This window comes from Dipodomys merriami, unplaced genomic scaffold (assembly GCF_024711535.1).
Source record: "Dipodomys merriami isolate MVZ:Mamm:240054 unplaced genomic scaffold, mDipMer1.0.p SCAF_5, whole genome shotgun sequence".
Taxonomy (NCBI): domain Eukaryota; kingdom Metazoa; phylum Chordata; class Mammalia; order Rodentia; family Heteromyidae; genus Dipodomys; species Dipodomys merriami.
In genome coordinates this window covers 60,636,454-60,653,162 of record NW_027206068.1, presented here as the reverse complement: position 1 = coordinate 60,653,162, position 16,709 = coordinate 60,636,454, and the positions used below count along the sequence as shown (strand labels likewise).

At 41.7% G+C, this 16,709-nt stretch overlaps 1 protein-coding gene across 13 annotated transcripts in view; it reads right to left on the bottom strand.

The window, feature by feature from the left end:
• Positions 1-16,709, bottom strand: part of Nrf1 (nuclear respiratory factor 1) — a 127,439-nt gene that overhangs the window by 56,111 nt on the left and 54,619 nt on the right. For all 13 annotated transcript variants that reach the window (XM_069996753.1, XM_069996755.1, XM_069996756.1 and 10 more), the window contains one exon: positions 11,535-11,675. In XM_069996753.1, the coding sequence (XP_069852854.1) occupies positions 11,535-11,675 (141 nt within the window). The remainder of the gene's footprint in view (positions 1-11,534; positions 11,676-16,709) is intronic.

Here is a 16,709-nt window from a genome sequence, read left to right as displayed (position 1 = left end):
AGGGAGCAGCATTCTGCATCCACTAAAGACACATCTGCATTGACTCTGTAGTATAAAAGAGAGAAGAGTGGCTCTAGTGGCAGCGTCTACCTCGCAAGTATCAAGCCCTAAGTTCAAACCCCAGTATTGTCAAAAAAAAAAAAAAAAGAGGAAAGGCATTTTGAGCAAGGACTAAGGCTCAAGGACTTGTTTATGAGAAGGTGAGAGGGAGAGAGAGGAGAGAGATAGAAAAAGAGGGAAGGAGGGAAAGAGGAAGGGAGGGCACTTGTATAAGCAGAGGAAGAAGATACAAATATGAGAGAGAATGATTATATTAACACTTTACTGTAGAGCTTATCTGTCAGGTAGCCTTATAATAAATACACATTTTTTTTCTTTTTTTTGGGGGGGGGAGGGGTTGGTCATGGGGCTTGAACACTGGGCCTGGTGCTGTCCCTCAGCTCTTCAGCTTAAAGCAAGTGCTCTACCACTTTACATAGCAGGAAATTATGAATTCAGATCAGCAATGCTAACCTTATAAAGATGGTCTAGTTCACAGAATTTATACTGTTAATTCCAGTGCTCCTCCCGCCACTTCACTTCTCTTCTTAAGGGCCTCCACTCCCAGACAGTCTCCTGACCTGACTACAGGATATGATACAGCACACTTTGTATATATTTGGCTCTGTGGCATCAAGGAGCAGACTGAGTAGAAATGTATCCATTTGCAAAGCCATGCTATCAGCTGGCTCATGAGGTCATTCCTTTAGTTATTTTAAGAAAGTGCATCTCAAAGTCACTTTCCCTGGCTTCTTAAGAATATATGTCTTTTGTAGTCTTACATATGCAGAACAGAAAAGGGCTTAATTCTCACACACATTTTATATCTCTTCATATTAAAAAAATAGCTTTCTCAAGTGAACAAATTGATACTATAGACTTTTTCAAGTTCCTTTTATTTTAATGCAACTAATCATCTCTAGAAAGGATAGAACTTTGCATCTATCCTTAAGGAGTCTGGAGAAAGTAAGTAGAGAGGTTGTCTCTAAATTAATAAATTTATATTAAAAATATATGTATATATAAAACACACACAACTATATAAAATGACATAAATTATATAAAATTATAAATATAAACATAGGTCTCCTATCTATCTCTTATCCTTCATATCCTTGCTAGACAGGTTTTCCTTACTGCTACATAGATTGAATGTCAAAAATCTAAAAAGCCAAGTGGCCTTTAACCACTAAACTATATACTTCTACCCAGCTATACAATGTGGCCTCATGCTACAATTAGTTCCCATGTTCATTGCCCACAGCAGCCCTAATCCTGTAGGCAAGTCTCTGTATAGTCCCATGAATTCTTTGCTCTACTCTGAGCTCTACCACTCTGAACCACAGCGCTACTTCCAGTTTTCTGGTGGTTTATTGGAGCTAAGCCTCACAGACTTTCCTGCTCAGGCTGGCTTTGAACTGAGATCCTTAGCTTCCAGAGTAGCTAGGATTACAAGTGAGAGCCATCTTTTGATGTGTTCCCTTCCTAAACTATTCCCTCCATTCTACTTTTCCAATGTCACCATTTGTTTTTTTAAAATATTCACTCATCTTTTCTTGGAGATGGGGTCTCACTATGGAGCCTTGGCTGGCCTTTTTATGTATGAGCCTTCTGCCCTAGCCTCCCTAGTGCTGAGAACACAGGCATAAACCAGCTTACCACCACTCATTCTTTCATACCCCATAAGTCCTATATTCCTTTAAATATATTCTAGTTTTCTTCAGTCAGTTCTGTCAACACAAACAGAACTGGCTGTCAAGCTAACTATCTAAATCTTAATTTTCTTCACTGCAAAACATTAATGTTAATAGCAAATATCCAGGGTTAATTTAAGAAGATTAATGATGGCAGATATATGTGTGTGTGTCTGTATGTGTGCAGTTGCGCTGAATTAATGGCAGTTTTATTATCAATTTACTTATCAGCTATCCTTTCTTAACAATTCTTACAGCATGCAACATTTAGGGCCTAACATTTCGTACTTAGTTTCTATGAAGCTTTGTAGGGATCATTTATCTCCCACAGAGATGCCTCATGGATAGCTATTTGCAACTAATGATGCTGATTCTGCCATAAGAAACTGTTCTTTTTTTTTTTTTTTTTAACAAAAAGATAATCTAACCAGCTACTCTCCTAACTAACAAAATCAAATATAACTACTCTAAATGCAAAACAAATAAAGATGAAGAGCCATCATGACTTGAATCAGACCACAGCACCAATTCTAAATCTATTATATTTCTCTGAGGCCAAATATGACAGCTTGCCAAAAAGAAAATTTTCTAGGATATGAGATCTTATTTTTAAGTCAGTCAGGGAAATGAAGGAATCTGATTGAAAGAAATAGTGAGCTTTCTAAAATGGACTACTAATACTGAAGACATTGAAATGTATAGTCATCCTTACCATTTCAAGATGAGTAAAATAGAAAAAAAGCAGAGGCAGATGAGTAGGTTCATATAGATCTGGGTTGAGAATGAGAAACAAAAAAATGCAAGAACCAAGAAGAGATGGAATTGATCACCTGGGCCAATTCCTTTTTGTGTTGAGGAAGTGAACTCTCACTACACACTTTGAATGTACAGTTAGTTTAGGTAACTTGTTCTGCTAGATCTTTGACCATTAAAAAATGTACAAGCAGGCTGGGGATGTGGCTCAGTGAGAAAACACTTGTCTGGAATGTGCGAGGGCCCGGGTTCAATACTTTGTATGGCAAAATAATGCTTTTTGCATAGCTAGGATAATAGGTTCTTCTTATCACCATGCCTGTTTGAGATGGGGTCTTGTCAACTGTCCTTGAGCCATAATCCTCCTATAGTATCTGCTTTCCAAGCAGTTAGAAATACAGATATGAGCCCCCATGCCTGGTACCTGTCTGTCTGGTGCTGGGGATCAAGTCCAGGGCTTCAAACATACTAAACAAATGCTCTACTACTGAGCTGCATATAGCCCTAACCCCTGGATTAGGCTTTTTAGAGTTTGTAAAAACCTTATTATTTCCACATAATCTTTACTTTTGATTGCCACTGACTTGAATTTGATACTTTTTTCTGACTGTGCCCTAGAAGGAGTAATATTTTCCACTCTACTAGTTTGGAGTGAGTTTATTGACCAAGCTGGGCTACTTTAGGTCTATGTAGAGCCCTGAGTCAGAATGAGAGCAACCAGGAAAGCTTATCCATCCCAATTAAAGGACAGCCTGAGAGCTTCGGCTTTACCTTTGCTGATCCTGTTGATTGTCTCCCTGTGGATTATAGACAAACCTCCCTTAACAAACACATTGAGTGGCTTTGGTTTCCAAAACTCTAAGACCAGTAATTAATCTAACTGGTAATGAGGACACAGTGGTGACTTCTGGAAAGGAATTAACTCTTTTTATGCCGGGCAACTAATTTTCCCGCTATAACAGTTTTGAGGTCAAGCATGCTGTGAATAAGTGTGATCCTCCTACTCATAGTCTCCTATAAAGTTGGAGCCACAGTATATGTCCTCTCCTCTCAAGTAAATGGGATTTCTTTTCTTCTTTTTATTGGAGACAGGGTTTCCCTGTATGTAATACAGGCTGGTTTTAACTCCCAAGTTTTTTACACCTTATAGGTAAACAGGAATGTGGCAGAGAAGATAAATTCAGTCATTTGCAGAATAAGGTATTATTTTAATTAAAAATTATGAACTTGTGGGGCTGGGAAGATGGCTTAGTGGTAGAATGCTTGCCTCGCATGCATGAGGCCCTGGGTTCGATTCCTCAGCTCAAGTGGTAGAGCGTTAGCGTTGAGCTGAAGAGCTGAGGGACAGCACCCAGGCCCAGAGTTCAAGCCCCACAACTGATCAGAAAAAAAAGAACTTGTAGGTTAAGGCCCAATTATATCCACATGAGTATTTAAAAGGCATTAGAAAGTATAACCTCCTAGCTACTCAGGAGGCTGAGATCTGAGGATCACGGTTCAAAGCCAGCCTGGGTAGGAAAGTCTATGAGATTCTTATCTCCAATAAACCACTAGAAAACCAGAAGTGATGCTGTGGCTCAAGCGGTAGAGCACTCGCCTTGAGCTGAAGAGCGCAAGGACAGCGCCCAAGCCTAGAGTTCAAGCCCCACGACTGACCAAAAAGAAAAAGAAAAAAAAGTACAGCCATCCCTTCCTATATCACAGTTCACTTATTGCGGCTTCACTGTATCATGGGTTTTAAAAAAATATATGAGTTACCCTCACCTATTGCAAGAGTTACAGTCTAGAGACCACTGAGATAGGTGAAAATCCACAAAGTATCAATAAGTAAACCACGACATAGCGTGGGACTACTGTCTAATGATGCTACTTTGCAAATTTTCTTCTATTGCAGGGGTCTCTGGAACATAACTCCTGAGATAGGAGAGGGATCACTGTAAATAAAACCAAATTACTTCCCTGCTCAATTTTGGACTCATTTGTACTGTTGATCAGGGCTATCAGATGGAGATGATAAAGATAGTTATTGTTATTAGAAGTACCTCTCAGGCTGAAGGGGCAGCTTAGCAGTAGAGTGCCAGACAAGCAAACCAGAAAGCAGAGCAGGTATGAGGCCATGAGTTCAAATCCTAGTAGAGGGCAGGGAATGTGGCTTAGTGCTTGCCTAGCATGCATGAGCCCTGGCTTTGATTCCTCAGTACCATTTAAACAGAAAAGGCCAGAAGCAGTGCTGTATCTCAAGCAGTCAAATGCCAGCCTTGAGCAAAAAGAAGCTCAGGGAGGGGCTGGGAAGGTGGCTCAGTGGTAGAGCGCTTGCCTTGCATGCTCGAGGCCCTGGGTTCGATTCCTCAGCACCACATAAGCAAAAAGAAAAAAGCCGGAAGTGGCGCTGTGGCTCAAGTGGTAGAGCGCTAGCCTTGAGCTGAAGAGCTGAGGGACAGCGCCCAGGCCCAGAGTTCAGGCCCCACGACCGGACCCAAAAAAAAAAAAAGAAGCTCAGGGACAGTGCCCAAGCTCTGAGGTCAAGCCCTAAGAACTGGTAAAAAATAAATAAATAAATAAATAATAAAAAAAATAGCAACTCTTCTCCCTAGAACTGCAAACAGAAACACTGGCTTTCTCAAACCTAGCTTTTCTCCATCCTGTAGCATACATGGAAGAGTCAGTTTGGGAAGACTAATAACTTTGGAATAAGTGAAGTCAATGGAGATACTTAGAGATTCCTTCAGAGTTTTCTCTCAAGCCAAACATCTGCTGTTGTACCTCACACTCCTGCACCCATCAAAGTGTTATCCTTAAAGTCCAACCTTGTCTTTGCAGGAGTCTCAAATTAATCAGTTTCTGGCTATATTCTTTTATTTTAAGAATGTAAATCACTCTTCCTTGTAGGTCAAATTCTACATATTTATAGAAAAATGCTAGATCTTTCCTTGAAGTTTTATGTGAATAACAAAGACCACATTGTACATATTTTACAACTTGCTTTTTTCCACTTAATATTCCCTCATACAGATCTCTTCATGGTTGTACAACTCCAATAATCTCTTTTTTCAACAGCTGTTTAGTGTCCATGGTATGGGTTACCATTTTATCAATCATTTCCCTATTAATAATTATTTTAGTTGTTTACAGAATTTTTTTGCACTTACAAATAGCCCTTGTATATACTTCTTCGGGTACATATGTATTTCTTTACTATAAATTCAAAAAGTAGGGTTGCTATTTAAAGGACATATGCATTGAACATTATAATAGATACCAATCCCATTCCCAGTAGTGCAGGACAATGCTTACCTTCTCATACCCTCTTTCACAACTGATATGTGGGAAATGACTTCCTATTATAATTTTCATTACAAGTGAGTTGAGAAACCTTTTATATGCTTACTGATTATTTTTTCTTTCTATTTTTTTCTATTTTTAATGCTTTGCTTATTTTTTGAATTTTTTTATTTGAAGGACATATTAATTTGTTCTGGATATTAATTCTTTACCATATAAACTTCAAATACTTCCTAGTTTAGTTGTATCCTAACTATGTAATCTATATGATTAAAATCTTCTCAGTATTTCTGAATAAACCCTTATTCTTTGCTTAAAATATGCTGTTTGTCAGGCATGATGGCCATGGCTATAATCCCAGCACTGGGGAGACTAAAGCAGTAGAATCATAAGTTTAAGAACAGGCTGGTATATGCAATAAGGCCTTTTAAAAAGTTATATTTAAAACACATTTTATTTTTTATTTTTACGTGTTATCTATATATTCTCTTATTGGTTTTGCCTTGCCTACCTGTTTTTTTTAAACATGGTATGATTATCATATACATACATAGTTTTATAATCTCAGGCAGTAAGAAAAGCCTACTTTGCATAGTTTCTGATACTACAGAATGAAGAGGCAGTTTTGGAATTGTTATATTAATAGTGGATAACACAAAACACTAAAACTGTCTGGATCCTATCACCAAAGATTCTGATTTAACTGACCAGGGCAGTAGAATTTTAAATTCTCTAAGTGATTCTACTTGTGTGGTCAATATTGACAACTATACTCAAATACTCTTAATCTAGTCCTTCTTAAAAATACCGAGGAGCTGGGAATGTGGCTCAGTGATATAGAGTGCTTACCTAGCATACATGAAACCCTGGGTTCAATTCCTCGGTATCACATAAACAGAAAAGGCTGGAAGTGGTGCTGTGGCACAAGTAGAAGAACACTAGATGAGCACAGACAGGCTCAGGGACAGAGACCAGCCCAAGGTTCAAGCTCCAGAACAGAACGAACACACACACACACACACACACACACACACACACACACACACACACACACACACACACACACACACACACACACACACACACACACACACACACACACACACGCGCGCTAGTGGCTCATACCTGTAATCCTAGCTACTTAGGAGGCCGACACACACACACACACACACACACACACACACACACACACACACACACACACACACACACACACACACACACACACACACACACACACACACACACACACACACACACAGGTGCTAGTGGCTCATACCTGTAATCTTAGCTACTTAGGAGGCCGATTCTGAAGACTGCTATTTGAAGCAGCCTGACTCTTATTTCCAAATAAACTCAGAAAAAAACAGAAATGGAGTTGTAGCTCAAGTGGTAGAGCACTAGACTTGAGTGAAAAGCTTAGGGTCAGTGCCCAGTTCAAGCTGCACAACCAACTAAATAAAAAAAAAATCGCTGGGCACTGGTGGCTCACACCTGTAATCCTAGCTACTCAGGAGGCTGAGATCTGAGGATCTTGTTCAAAGCCAGCCCAGGCAGGTAAGGCTGTGGGATTCTGATCTCCAATTAACCACCAGAAAACTGAAAGTGGATCTGTGGCACAAAGTGGTAGAATGCTAGCCACGAGTAAAGAATTCAGGGACAGCTCCAATGCCCCTATTTCAAGCTCCACAGCGGACAAAAATAAATAAATAAATAAAGTATGTTTACTGTGGTAAAATCCATGTAAATCCAGTATTCTAATGTGCACAGTTCAGTAATCTTAAATGTACTCACAATGTTATATAACCATCGGTAGCCATTATTGCTAGAATTTTTTTTTCATTATCACCTTGAATAGAAACTCCATACTCATTAAAACATTACTCCTGATTTCTACCTCCCCAACCTCTGGTAACTTCTCTATTTTGTCACTATGATTTTACCCACTTAAAACAAATCATATATAACAATCACTATTTTCCTGGTAAGTCTACCTTATTTTTCCTAGCATATAATTTGTTTCTACTTTATGATAGAAAAGACTAGACTTGGGGGTGGGGTGGGGGGGAGGATGGGAAGGGATGGGAAGGGGAAACAAAGGAGGAGGCTACAATGCTTGGTAAGAAATGTACTCATTATCTTGCCCATGTAATTATAACCCCTCTGTACAGTATTTTCACAAAAAAAAAAAAAAAAAGTCTAGGGGCTGGGAAGGTGGCTCAGTGGTAGAGCGCTTGCCTTGCATGCATGAGGCCCTGGGTTCGATTCCTCAGCACCACATAAGCAAAAAAAAAGCCGGAAGTGGCGCTGTAGCTCAAGTGGTAGAGCACTAGCCTTGAGCTGAAGAGCTGAGGGACAGCGCCCAGGCCCAGAGTTCAGACCCCACAACTGGACCCCCCCTCCAAAAAAAAAGACTAGACTTACTATGCTTTGTCAAAATAGGATAAAACCCTCAAGGTTGGAAGTATGGCTCAATATGCCTAAGCAAGTGAGGCCATGAGTTCAAACCCGAGTTATACCAAAAATAAAACCCTCAAAAACTTAAACTGGTAACGGCTTGTTTTCTAAGTTATACAGGACAAGTCTTGTGAACAACTACTTTCTAACCAAGCAATTTCTGTGCTGAATTTTCTCTGAAACTGGTGAAGAATTACAACCCTGTTGCATCATCACTCCTGGGAATGTTAAAGCAACAGAAATTGTCCCAGTGAGAGTAAGAGATGGACAGCAAGTTCAGAGAGCAGAGGGAAGGAGAAGGAGAAGGGAAAGGGAGTGAGGGAGTGGATTTGAACCAGTACTATTGAACAGGTCTTTACAGAGATGTATTTTCTATAATACCATCTTTGCCTGAATTTATTAGAGATCCTTAACAGATTGTATGTATATGTCAATCCTGGGGCTTGAACTCGGCCTGGGAACTGTATCTAAGCTTGCTATATATAGTGTTCTACTACTTGAGCCACAGCTCCACTTCTAGCTTTTTTGGTAGTTTATTGGAGATTAAGAGTCTCATGCTTAGGCATGATAAGACTAGACTTTCTTGCCAGGGCTGGCTCTGAACTGTGAACCTCAAATCTCAGTCTCCTAAGAAGTAGGATTATAGGCATGAACCACTGGCACCTAGCTTCCTACAAAGATTTTGTGAGTATACATGAGAATCCTAAAGGACTCAACCATCATAAAGAGTAGAAGTGACATTCTATTAGCAAAATTGTAATTATTGTTTAAAGACTCTTTGACAAATACCTTGACTCAAGTATGTAGCCTGAGAACATGCACCATTGGCATCACTTGAGAGCTTGTTGTAAGGCAGACTCTCAGGTTCCACTTCAGACTACTGACAAGCAATTGCACATGACATGTTGAACATGATTCCTGTGCATAATAATTAAGAAGCATTGACGAGGTCAACTTCTCGGCTTGTAATATCCTAGAAAATTTTAATTGACTTTAAAATTTTCTGAAAAAGGAGCTGATGCAGCATTACTTGAGCCCAGGAATCCAAGACTAACCTGGACAACTTAGCAAGTCTGACACCAAACTAATGATTTTGTCTAAATTTCTATCTCTTCTAATTCTCAGAGGGTAAATACAGATAATAGCTTATAGGCTGAGTTCTAATGACTATTGTTAAAGGTACCTAAAGTTTTCATTTAATCACTATAAATACTACAGAACTATGTGTCTGTTTCTTTCTTTTTTGTTCTTTCTTTTTTTTCTTTCCTTCTCTCTCTCTTCTTCTTTCCCTTCCTCCCTTCATTTTGTGGCACCAGTCCTGGAACTCAGGACCTGAGCACTGTCCCTGAGCATTTTTTTGGTCAAGGCTAGCACTCTACAACTTGAGCCACAGCACCGCTTCTGGCTTTTTGATGGTTAACGGAGGTGAGAGTTCATGGACTTTTCTGCCCAGGCTGGCTTTGAACTGTGATCCTCAGATCTCAGCTTCTATGAGTACCTTCTCTGAGCCACTGCACTGGTGCCAGCAAAATAATCTTTTGGTTTTTTTTGGTTGGTCATGGGGCTTGAACTCTAGGCCTTGGCACTTGTCCAGCTCTTCAGCTCAAGGATAGTGCTTTACCACTTGAGACATAGTGCCACTTCCAGCCTTTTCTTTATGTGGTGCTGAGGCAAGCACTCTACCACTGAGCCACCTTCCCAGCCCCCTCACCCTGCTGTCCCCCTTCCTTTTTTTTTTTTCCCCTTGGGTCGTAGGGCCTGAACTCTGGGCCTGGGTGCTGTCCCTCAGCTCTTCAGCTCAAGGCTAGCGCTTTACCACTTTAGCCACAGTGCCACTCCCAGCCTTTTCTGTTTATGTGGTGCTGAGGAATTGAACCCAGGGCCTCATGCATGCAAGGCAAGCACTCTACCACTGAGCCACCTTCCCAGCCCCTCATTACAAATTTTAGATAAGCAGAGGAAAAATCAGCAGAAAGGCCAGTGAAGTAGGAGGAAGATATCCTTGTGGAGTCACAGAGAACAGGGCAAGAAAATATTTAATGAAGAAAGGAGCCAGGTGCTGGTGGCTCACGCTTATAATCCTAGCTACTCAGGAGGCTGAGATCTGAGGACTGCAGTTCAAAGCCAGTCCAGGCAGGAAAGGCCGAGAGACTCTTATCTCCAATAAACCACCAGAAAACCGAAGTGGCGCTGTGGCTCAAGTGGTAGAGCACTAGCCTTGAGCTGAAGAGCTTAGCGACGGTGCCCAAGCCCCGTGACCAACATTCCTCCACCCCCAAAAAAAGGAGTAGTCAACCTAAATAGTACCAGAAGACAAAATAAGAAGACTGACAATTAGACTTAAGCAAGCTATAAGTAAGTACATTAAGAAAGAACAAAAAATGTGGGAAATACACATTATAAAGTGATCTTGATCATGCTATCAAAAAATCACAAAGGAACAATCTAGGTATGCAGACACATCAAGCTAAATACACTTTGATATTCCTTCTCAGATAAAGAGGGAGAGAATGAATGACTCAGGAGGTGTCCTTGAATGTTTCATTAGTTGGGTGCTGATGGCTCATGCTTATAATCCAAGCCACTCAGGAAGCTGAGACCTGAAGATCACCATTCAAAGCTATCCAAGGCAGACAAACCTAAGAGTCTTATCTCCAATTAACCAGCAAAAAGCTGAAGTGGAGGTGTGGCTCAAGCAGTAGAGTGCTAGCCATGAGTAAAAAAGCTGAATGAGAGTTCATGGCCCCGAGTTCAAGCCCCAGTACCCTCCCCCACAAAATAATTCATTAGTATACATTCGTTGTACAAATGGAGTTTCCCTCATGTATACAATGTACTCCATTAACCTGGACCCTTCTATCATTCTCTTATCCTTCTTGTCCCTTCTTAAAACTATTTCAACAGCAGGAGGTGTCATTCTGAATTTTGTGTTCTTACTTTCCAAGGAGAGGACCTTTGCTTCATAATAAACATTTGTTTAGGTACTCAGAATTTTTACAGAAAGAGGAGCAGCTCAGCCCAAGAGACTAACTTGTCCCACTTGATTGTGATGCATCAAACTCCTCCAGTTCAAACCAACACCAGTTCCCAGTGAAAGGGAACTGCCAATAGGAGTGCAAGCCTGTCCTTAGTCAAAAGCATCCTCCAGCACTCCCCCAGCTTCCCCCAGGCTGCTACTGACTGATCAGCACACTCCAGTCTGCATCTCACTCTCTGGTTGGCTCTCCAAGGACAAAGCTAGGAAAATCAGAGGCCCGCCCACACCTATGCATGCCTCTTTGCATCTCCTCCTCACTTCCCGCCTCTTACCTGGGTCATTTTGTCCACAGAGACTGGAATCCCATCGATGGTAAGAGGCGGCAGCTCCGAGTTAACCTCCTGTGGCGCAGGGGCGTGTTCTGCCAGAGCAGACTCCAGGTCTTCCAGGATCATGCTCTTGTACTTTCGCACCTGCAGGGAATTAAGGACAGAAGTAAACAAGATGCTTAACAACCAGGAAGGGACTGGTGCCAAGCAACAACAGAGTGGGTGGGGCTGGCCTTCCTGAGCCACTGCAAGGCCACAGAACAAACACTCCAACAACTGGCAGGTAAAAATACCTGTGGCTCCAAAGACATTACACTGAGTGTAGTTAAATGAAAAGATGATGAAATCACATGTAACAACAGCAGAAGCAAAGTCAGTGGAAAAAGTTTTATGGAATACTGCTTTTCAGTTAAAATATTTTAACAGCCAGGCACTGGTGGCTCATGCCTATAATCCTAGCTACTCAGGAGGCTGAGATCTGAGGATCGCGGTTCAAAGCCAGCCCGGGCAGGAAAGACTGTGAGACTCCTATCTCCAATAAACGACTAGAAAACCAGAAGTGGCACTGTGGGTCAAGTGGTAGAGCGCTCGCCTTGAGCTGAAAAGCTGAGGGACAGTGCCCAGGCCCAGAGTTCAAACCCCATGAACGACAAAAAAAAAAAAATTAACAGTCAACACAGGTGTATTACTTGTTACAGATCTAACAGAAATGCCAATCATCATTCTGCACGTCTCAGGCCACACCTAACTGGCAGTTGATTGTGAAGAGCATTCAAGATCCTCAAGGACTTATGTATTTAAAGTTCTAAGTAATCTATCCAAAACTACTACTTGCTCAAGGCCAAATACCACACAGACAGGAGATTCAAGTGCACAAGAGGCTGTACTGAAAAGAATCAGACAAACAGAAAAGGCACATACTATTGCTGAATGCAAAAAGTGCTGGGTAAGATTAGGGCCAGAGAAATCCCTACAGGTCAAGTCCTCCCCAGTGACAGAAGTGAACATTAAAGCCTTGATGCCTCTGTAGCACTAGCCTAGGTCTGAACCAGTGTTGATCCTTGGCTTTATTCCACAACAATCTGTGAAAGGTCTCTCAAGGACAGTGAAACCTTGCAACAGCAGCAGCAGCAGCAGCATCGATACACAGGCATCTATGTACTAGATCCTATGACCACTAGTAATGGGTTCATTCATTTATAAGAATACACAAGGGGAAGGGGCAGTAGGAAATCAACTTGCATTTAGGACTCAAGTTAACCTGCATTAGGGTTCAAGAGCTTATCTTAGAACAAAAAAGAGAAAATTAGGTTTGCCCAAGTTCCAACAACGTTTGGGTCCTGGGATTTCTGCTAAGTAGACTAAAGTATCAGCAGGTCAGTCTTCCTTACTGATGTCTCATGAGGATTAAAAAGCAAAGATTCTCAGCTGGGCATCAGTGGCTCATGCCTGTAATCCTAGTTACTCAGGAGGCTAAGATCTGAGGATCAGGGTTCAAAGATATCCCATGCAGGAAAGTCTGAGGAATCAAACCCAGGGCCTCAGGCATGCAAGGCAAGCGCTCTACCACTGAGCCATCTTCCCAGCCCGAAAGTCTGTCTCTTATCTCCAATTAACCACCAAAAGCCAGAAGTGGAGTTATGGCTTAAGTGGGAGTGCTAACTTTGAGCAAAAATGCTCAGGGACATTACCCAGGCCCTGAGTTCAAGCCTCAGGACTGGCACAAAAAATAAATAAAAATTAAAAAAGGAAGTGGCGCTGTAGCTCAAGTGGTAGAGCGCTCGCTTTGAGCTGAAGAGCTGAGGGACAGCGCCGAGGCCCAGAGTTCAAGCCCCACGGCTGACAAAAAAAAAAAAAAAAAGAAATTATTTGGGGCTGGGAAGGTGGCTCAGTGGTAGAGCACTTGCCTTGCATGCTTGAGGCCCTGGGTTTGATTCCTCAGCACCACATAAGAAAAAAGCCGGAAGTGGCGCTGTGGCTCAAGTGGTAGAGCACTAGCCTTGAGGTGAAGAGCTGAGGGACAGTGCCCAGGCCCAGAGTTCAGGCCCCACGACCGGACCCCCCCCCCAAAAAAAAAAAATTTAAAAAAAGAAAGATTCTTATATTCTACCCCAAACATTTAGAAAATTATTACTGTTGTTAAGCAGTATGATTTTTTTCCCCTCCAGTCCTGGGGCTTGAACTCAGGGCCTAAGCACTGCCTCTGAGCTTCTTTTTTGTTCAAGAATAGCACTCTACCACTTGAGCCACAGCTTTTTCTGTTTATGCAATGCTAAGGAATTGAACCCAGAGCTTCGTGTATGCTAGGCAAGCACTATACTGCTAAGCCACACTCCCAGCCCCCAGCAGTATGATTTTTGTAATTATAGAATCCTCCAAATAAATCCAGAACTAAGAGGATTAAAGAAAAACATCACAAATTTATGGACTCATTACAGACACAGTTTCCTTCTGTTTGCTTGCTTTCTTTCCCTCTTTTTTCTTCCTTCCCCTTCCTTCCTTCCTTCCTTCCTTCCTTCTTTCCTTCCTTCCCTTCCTTCCTTCCTTCCTTCTTTTTTTTGGTGGTATTGAGGTGCTCTACCACTTCAATCACACTTGCATCCCTTTTTTGCTTTAGTTATTTTGGAGATAGGGTCTCTATGCCGGAACTGGCTTGGACCTCAGTCCTCCTATTTACACTTCTTGCATAGTTGGTAGGACAGGTCTGACTCACAATAAATTGCTATTGATTGGGTCTCATGAACTTCATGCTCAGAGTTGGCCTTGAACCTCAATCCTCCTAATGTTTACCTCTCAAGTAGCTAGGATATCCTGGTTTCTAATATAAAAGTTTCAACTGGGCACCGGTTTTTACACCTGTAATCCTAGCTATTCAGAAGGCTGAGATCTGAGGATCATGGTTCAAAGCCAGCCTAGAGGCAGGAAAGTCTGTGAGACTGTTATCTCCAATTAACCACCAGAAAATCAGAAGTGGCACTGTGACTCAAGTGGTAGAGTGTTTGCCTTGAACTGAAGAGCTCAGGGACAGCACCTAGGCCCAGAGTTCAAGCCCCACAACCACACACATACACACACAGCTCAGGGACAGTAACTAGGCCCAGAGTTCAAGCCCCACAACCACACACACCCCATCTACACACACACACATACACACAAAGCTTCAAAAACTATTGCTACCAAGGGATGAGAATGTGGCTTAGTGGCAGAGTGCTTGCCTAGCATTCATTAAGTGCTGGGTTCAATTCCTCAGTACCACATAAACAGAAAAGGCCAGAAGTGGCACTGTGTGGCTCAAGTGGTAGAGCGCTAGCTGTGAACAAAAGAAGCTCAGGGACAATGCCACTCCTTGAGTTCATGCCCCAGGACTGGCAAAAAATAAATAAATAAATAAATAAAATAAAAAATTGCCACTGTATTTTTTGTAACATAAATAGCTATTGTTGCCAAAGGAATGACATTTTTTTGTTTTCTTTTTTTTTTTTTTGGTCTATCCTGGGGCCTGAACTCTGGGCCTGGGCGCTGTTCCTTAGCTCTTCAACTCAAGGTTAGCACTCTACCTACCACTTGAGCCACAGCGCCACTTCTGGCTTTTCTGTTTATGTGGTGCTGAGGAATCAAACCCAGGGCTTCATGCATGCGAGCAAGCACTCTACCACTGAGCCACCTTCCTAGCCCCCCCCCCCTTTTTTTTTCCCCTATGTTTCAGTATTCGTAGTTTTTTGTACTACCAACCCACAGGAAAAATCTGGTAATATATAATCCTGGATCCTGGGTCTTCGAACTTTTTTTGTGTTGGTCACAGAGCTTGAACTTGGGTTGGGAGCTATTCCTGAGCTCTTTCACTCAAGGCTAGCGCTCTACCACTGTCAACCACAGCACCACTTTCAGTTTTCTGGTGGTTAACTGGAGATGAGTTTCACAGACTTTCCTGCCTAGGCTGGCTTCAAACCACAACCCTCAGATCTCAGCCTCCTGAGTCAGGATTACAGGCATGAGCCACCAGCACCCAGCTCTTTGAATTTTAATGTATCAAGTTAAATCCTTAGATGTAGACTCTTACTAAGAATGAATAACAATACAAAAACACATTACATTTCAGACAAGAATTCAATTGTATGTTCTGGATACAAGAGGAGTCTTAGGAAGGTAAGAGATCTTAAAAGAGTCACCACTTAGCCAGACTATGGTGCAAATGCCTATAATCTTAGTAACTAAGGAGGGTGAAATAGGAGAAAGATTGTAAATTTAATGCTAGCCTGGGCTACACAGGGAAACCATGCCATAAACAAAAGTATAGTAAGCGCCAGTGAAACTAAAAATTGATTATCATAGAACTGAGAGCTGACAGCAGGGCTGCCCTCAGACCTTTGACTCTAGAGCATACCTGGCCCAAAGCCAAGCTCTGGCTGTGGCCCATGAAATCCACTGGCTTCATCCTGTTCTCTCTCCAGCCCCAGTGTCAGTCTCTTTTCCTCTATGGCTTCAGGTGAGGTTTCTAAGACTCTTATAGGTCTCTATATTCCTAGATTTAAATCCGGAAACTCTGAAGAATTTATGTGGTATGTATCTAACAATGAAAAAGTTTTTTTGTTGAGTAAGTAAATAAATGAAGACTAAAACTTGCTTTTTTTAAAACTTTTTTTTTTGTCATCATAGGGCTTGAACGCTGGGCCTGGGTGCTGTCCCTGAGCTCTTCAGCTCAAGGTGAGTGCTCTACCACTTGAGCCACAGGGCTACTTGTGGTTTTCTGGTGGTTAATTGGAGATAAGAGTCTCACAGACTTTCCTGCTCAGGATGGCTTTGAACCAAGATCCTCAGGTCTCAGTCTCCTGAATAGCTGGTATTATAGGTATGAGCCACCAGTAGCCAGTTAAACTTTTTTTTTTTTTAAATAATTTGGTCAAAGGCGTTTATACCACGGAAACCCATTCCTGTGTATAGAATACTTCAGTCTGTTTGATTGTGCATGTATGCATATGGCTCGTTTTACAATATGAGGTCTGACTTCCACATATTACATTGGTTTAAGTGCTCTCTATTTCTCACTGCATCTGCTGAGGTAAAATTGCAAACAGTAATCATCCTTCTTTATTTTGCTGTATGAAGTGGTTTAAAAAGTAAGTCTTGACTTCTACCTCTTCAAGAAAACTCTGTAGATGTGCCAATTACTGAACTGCA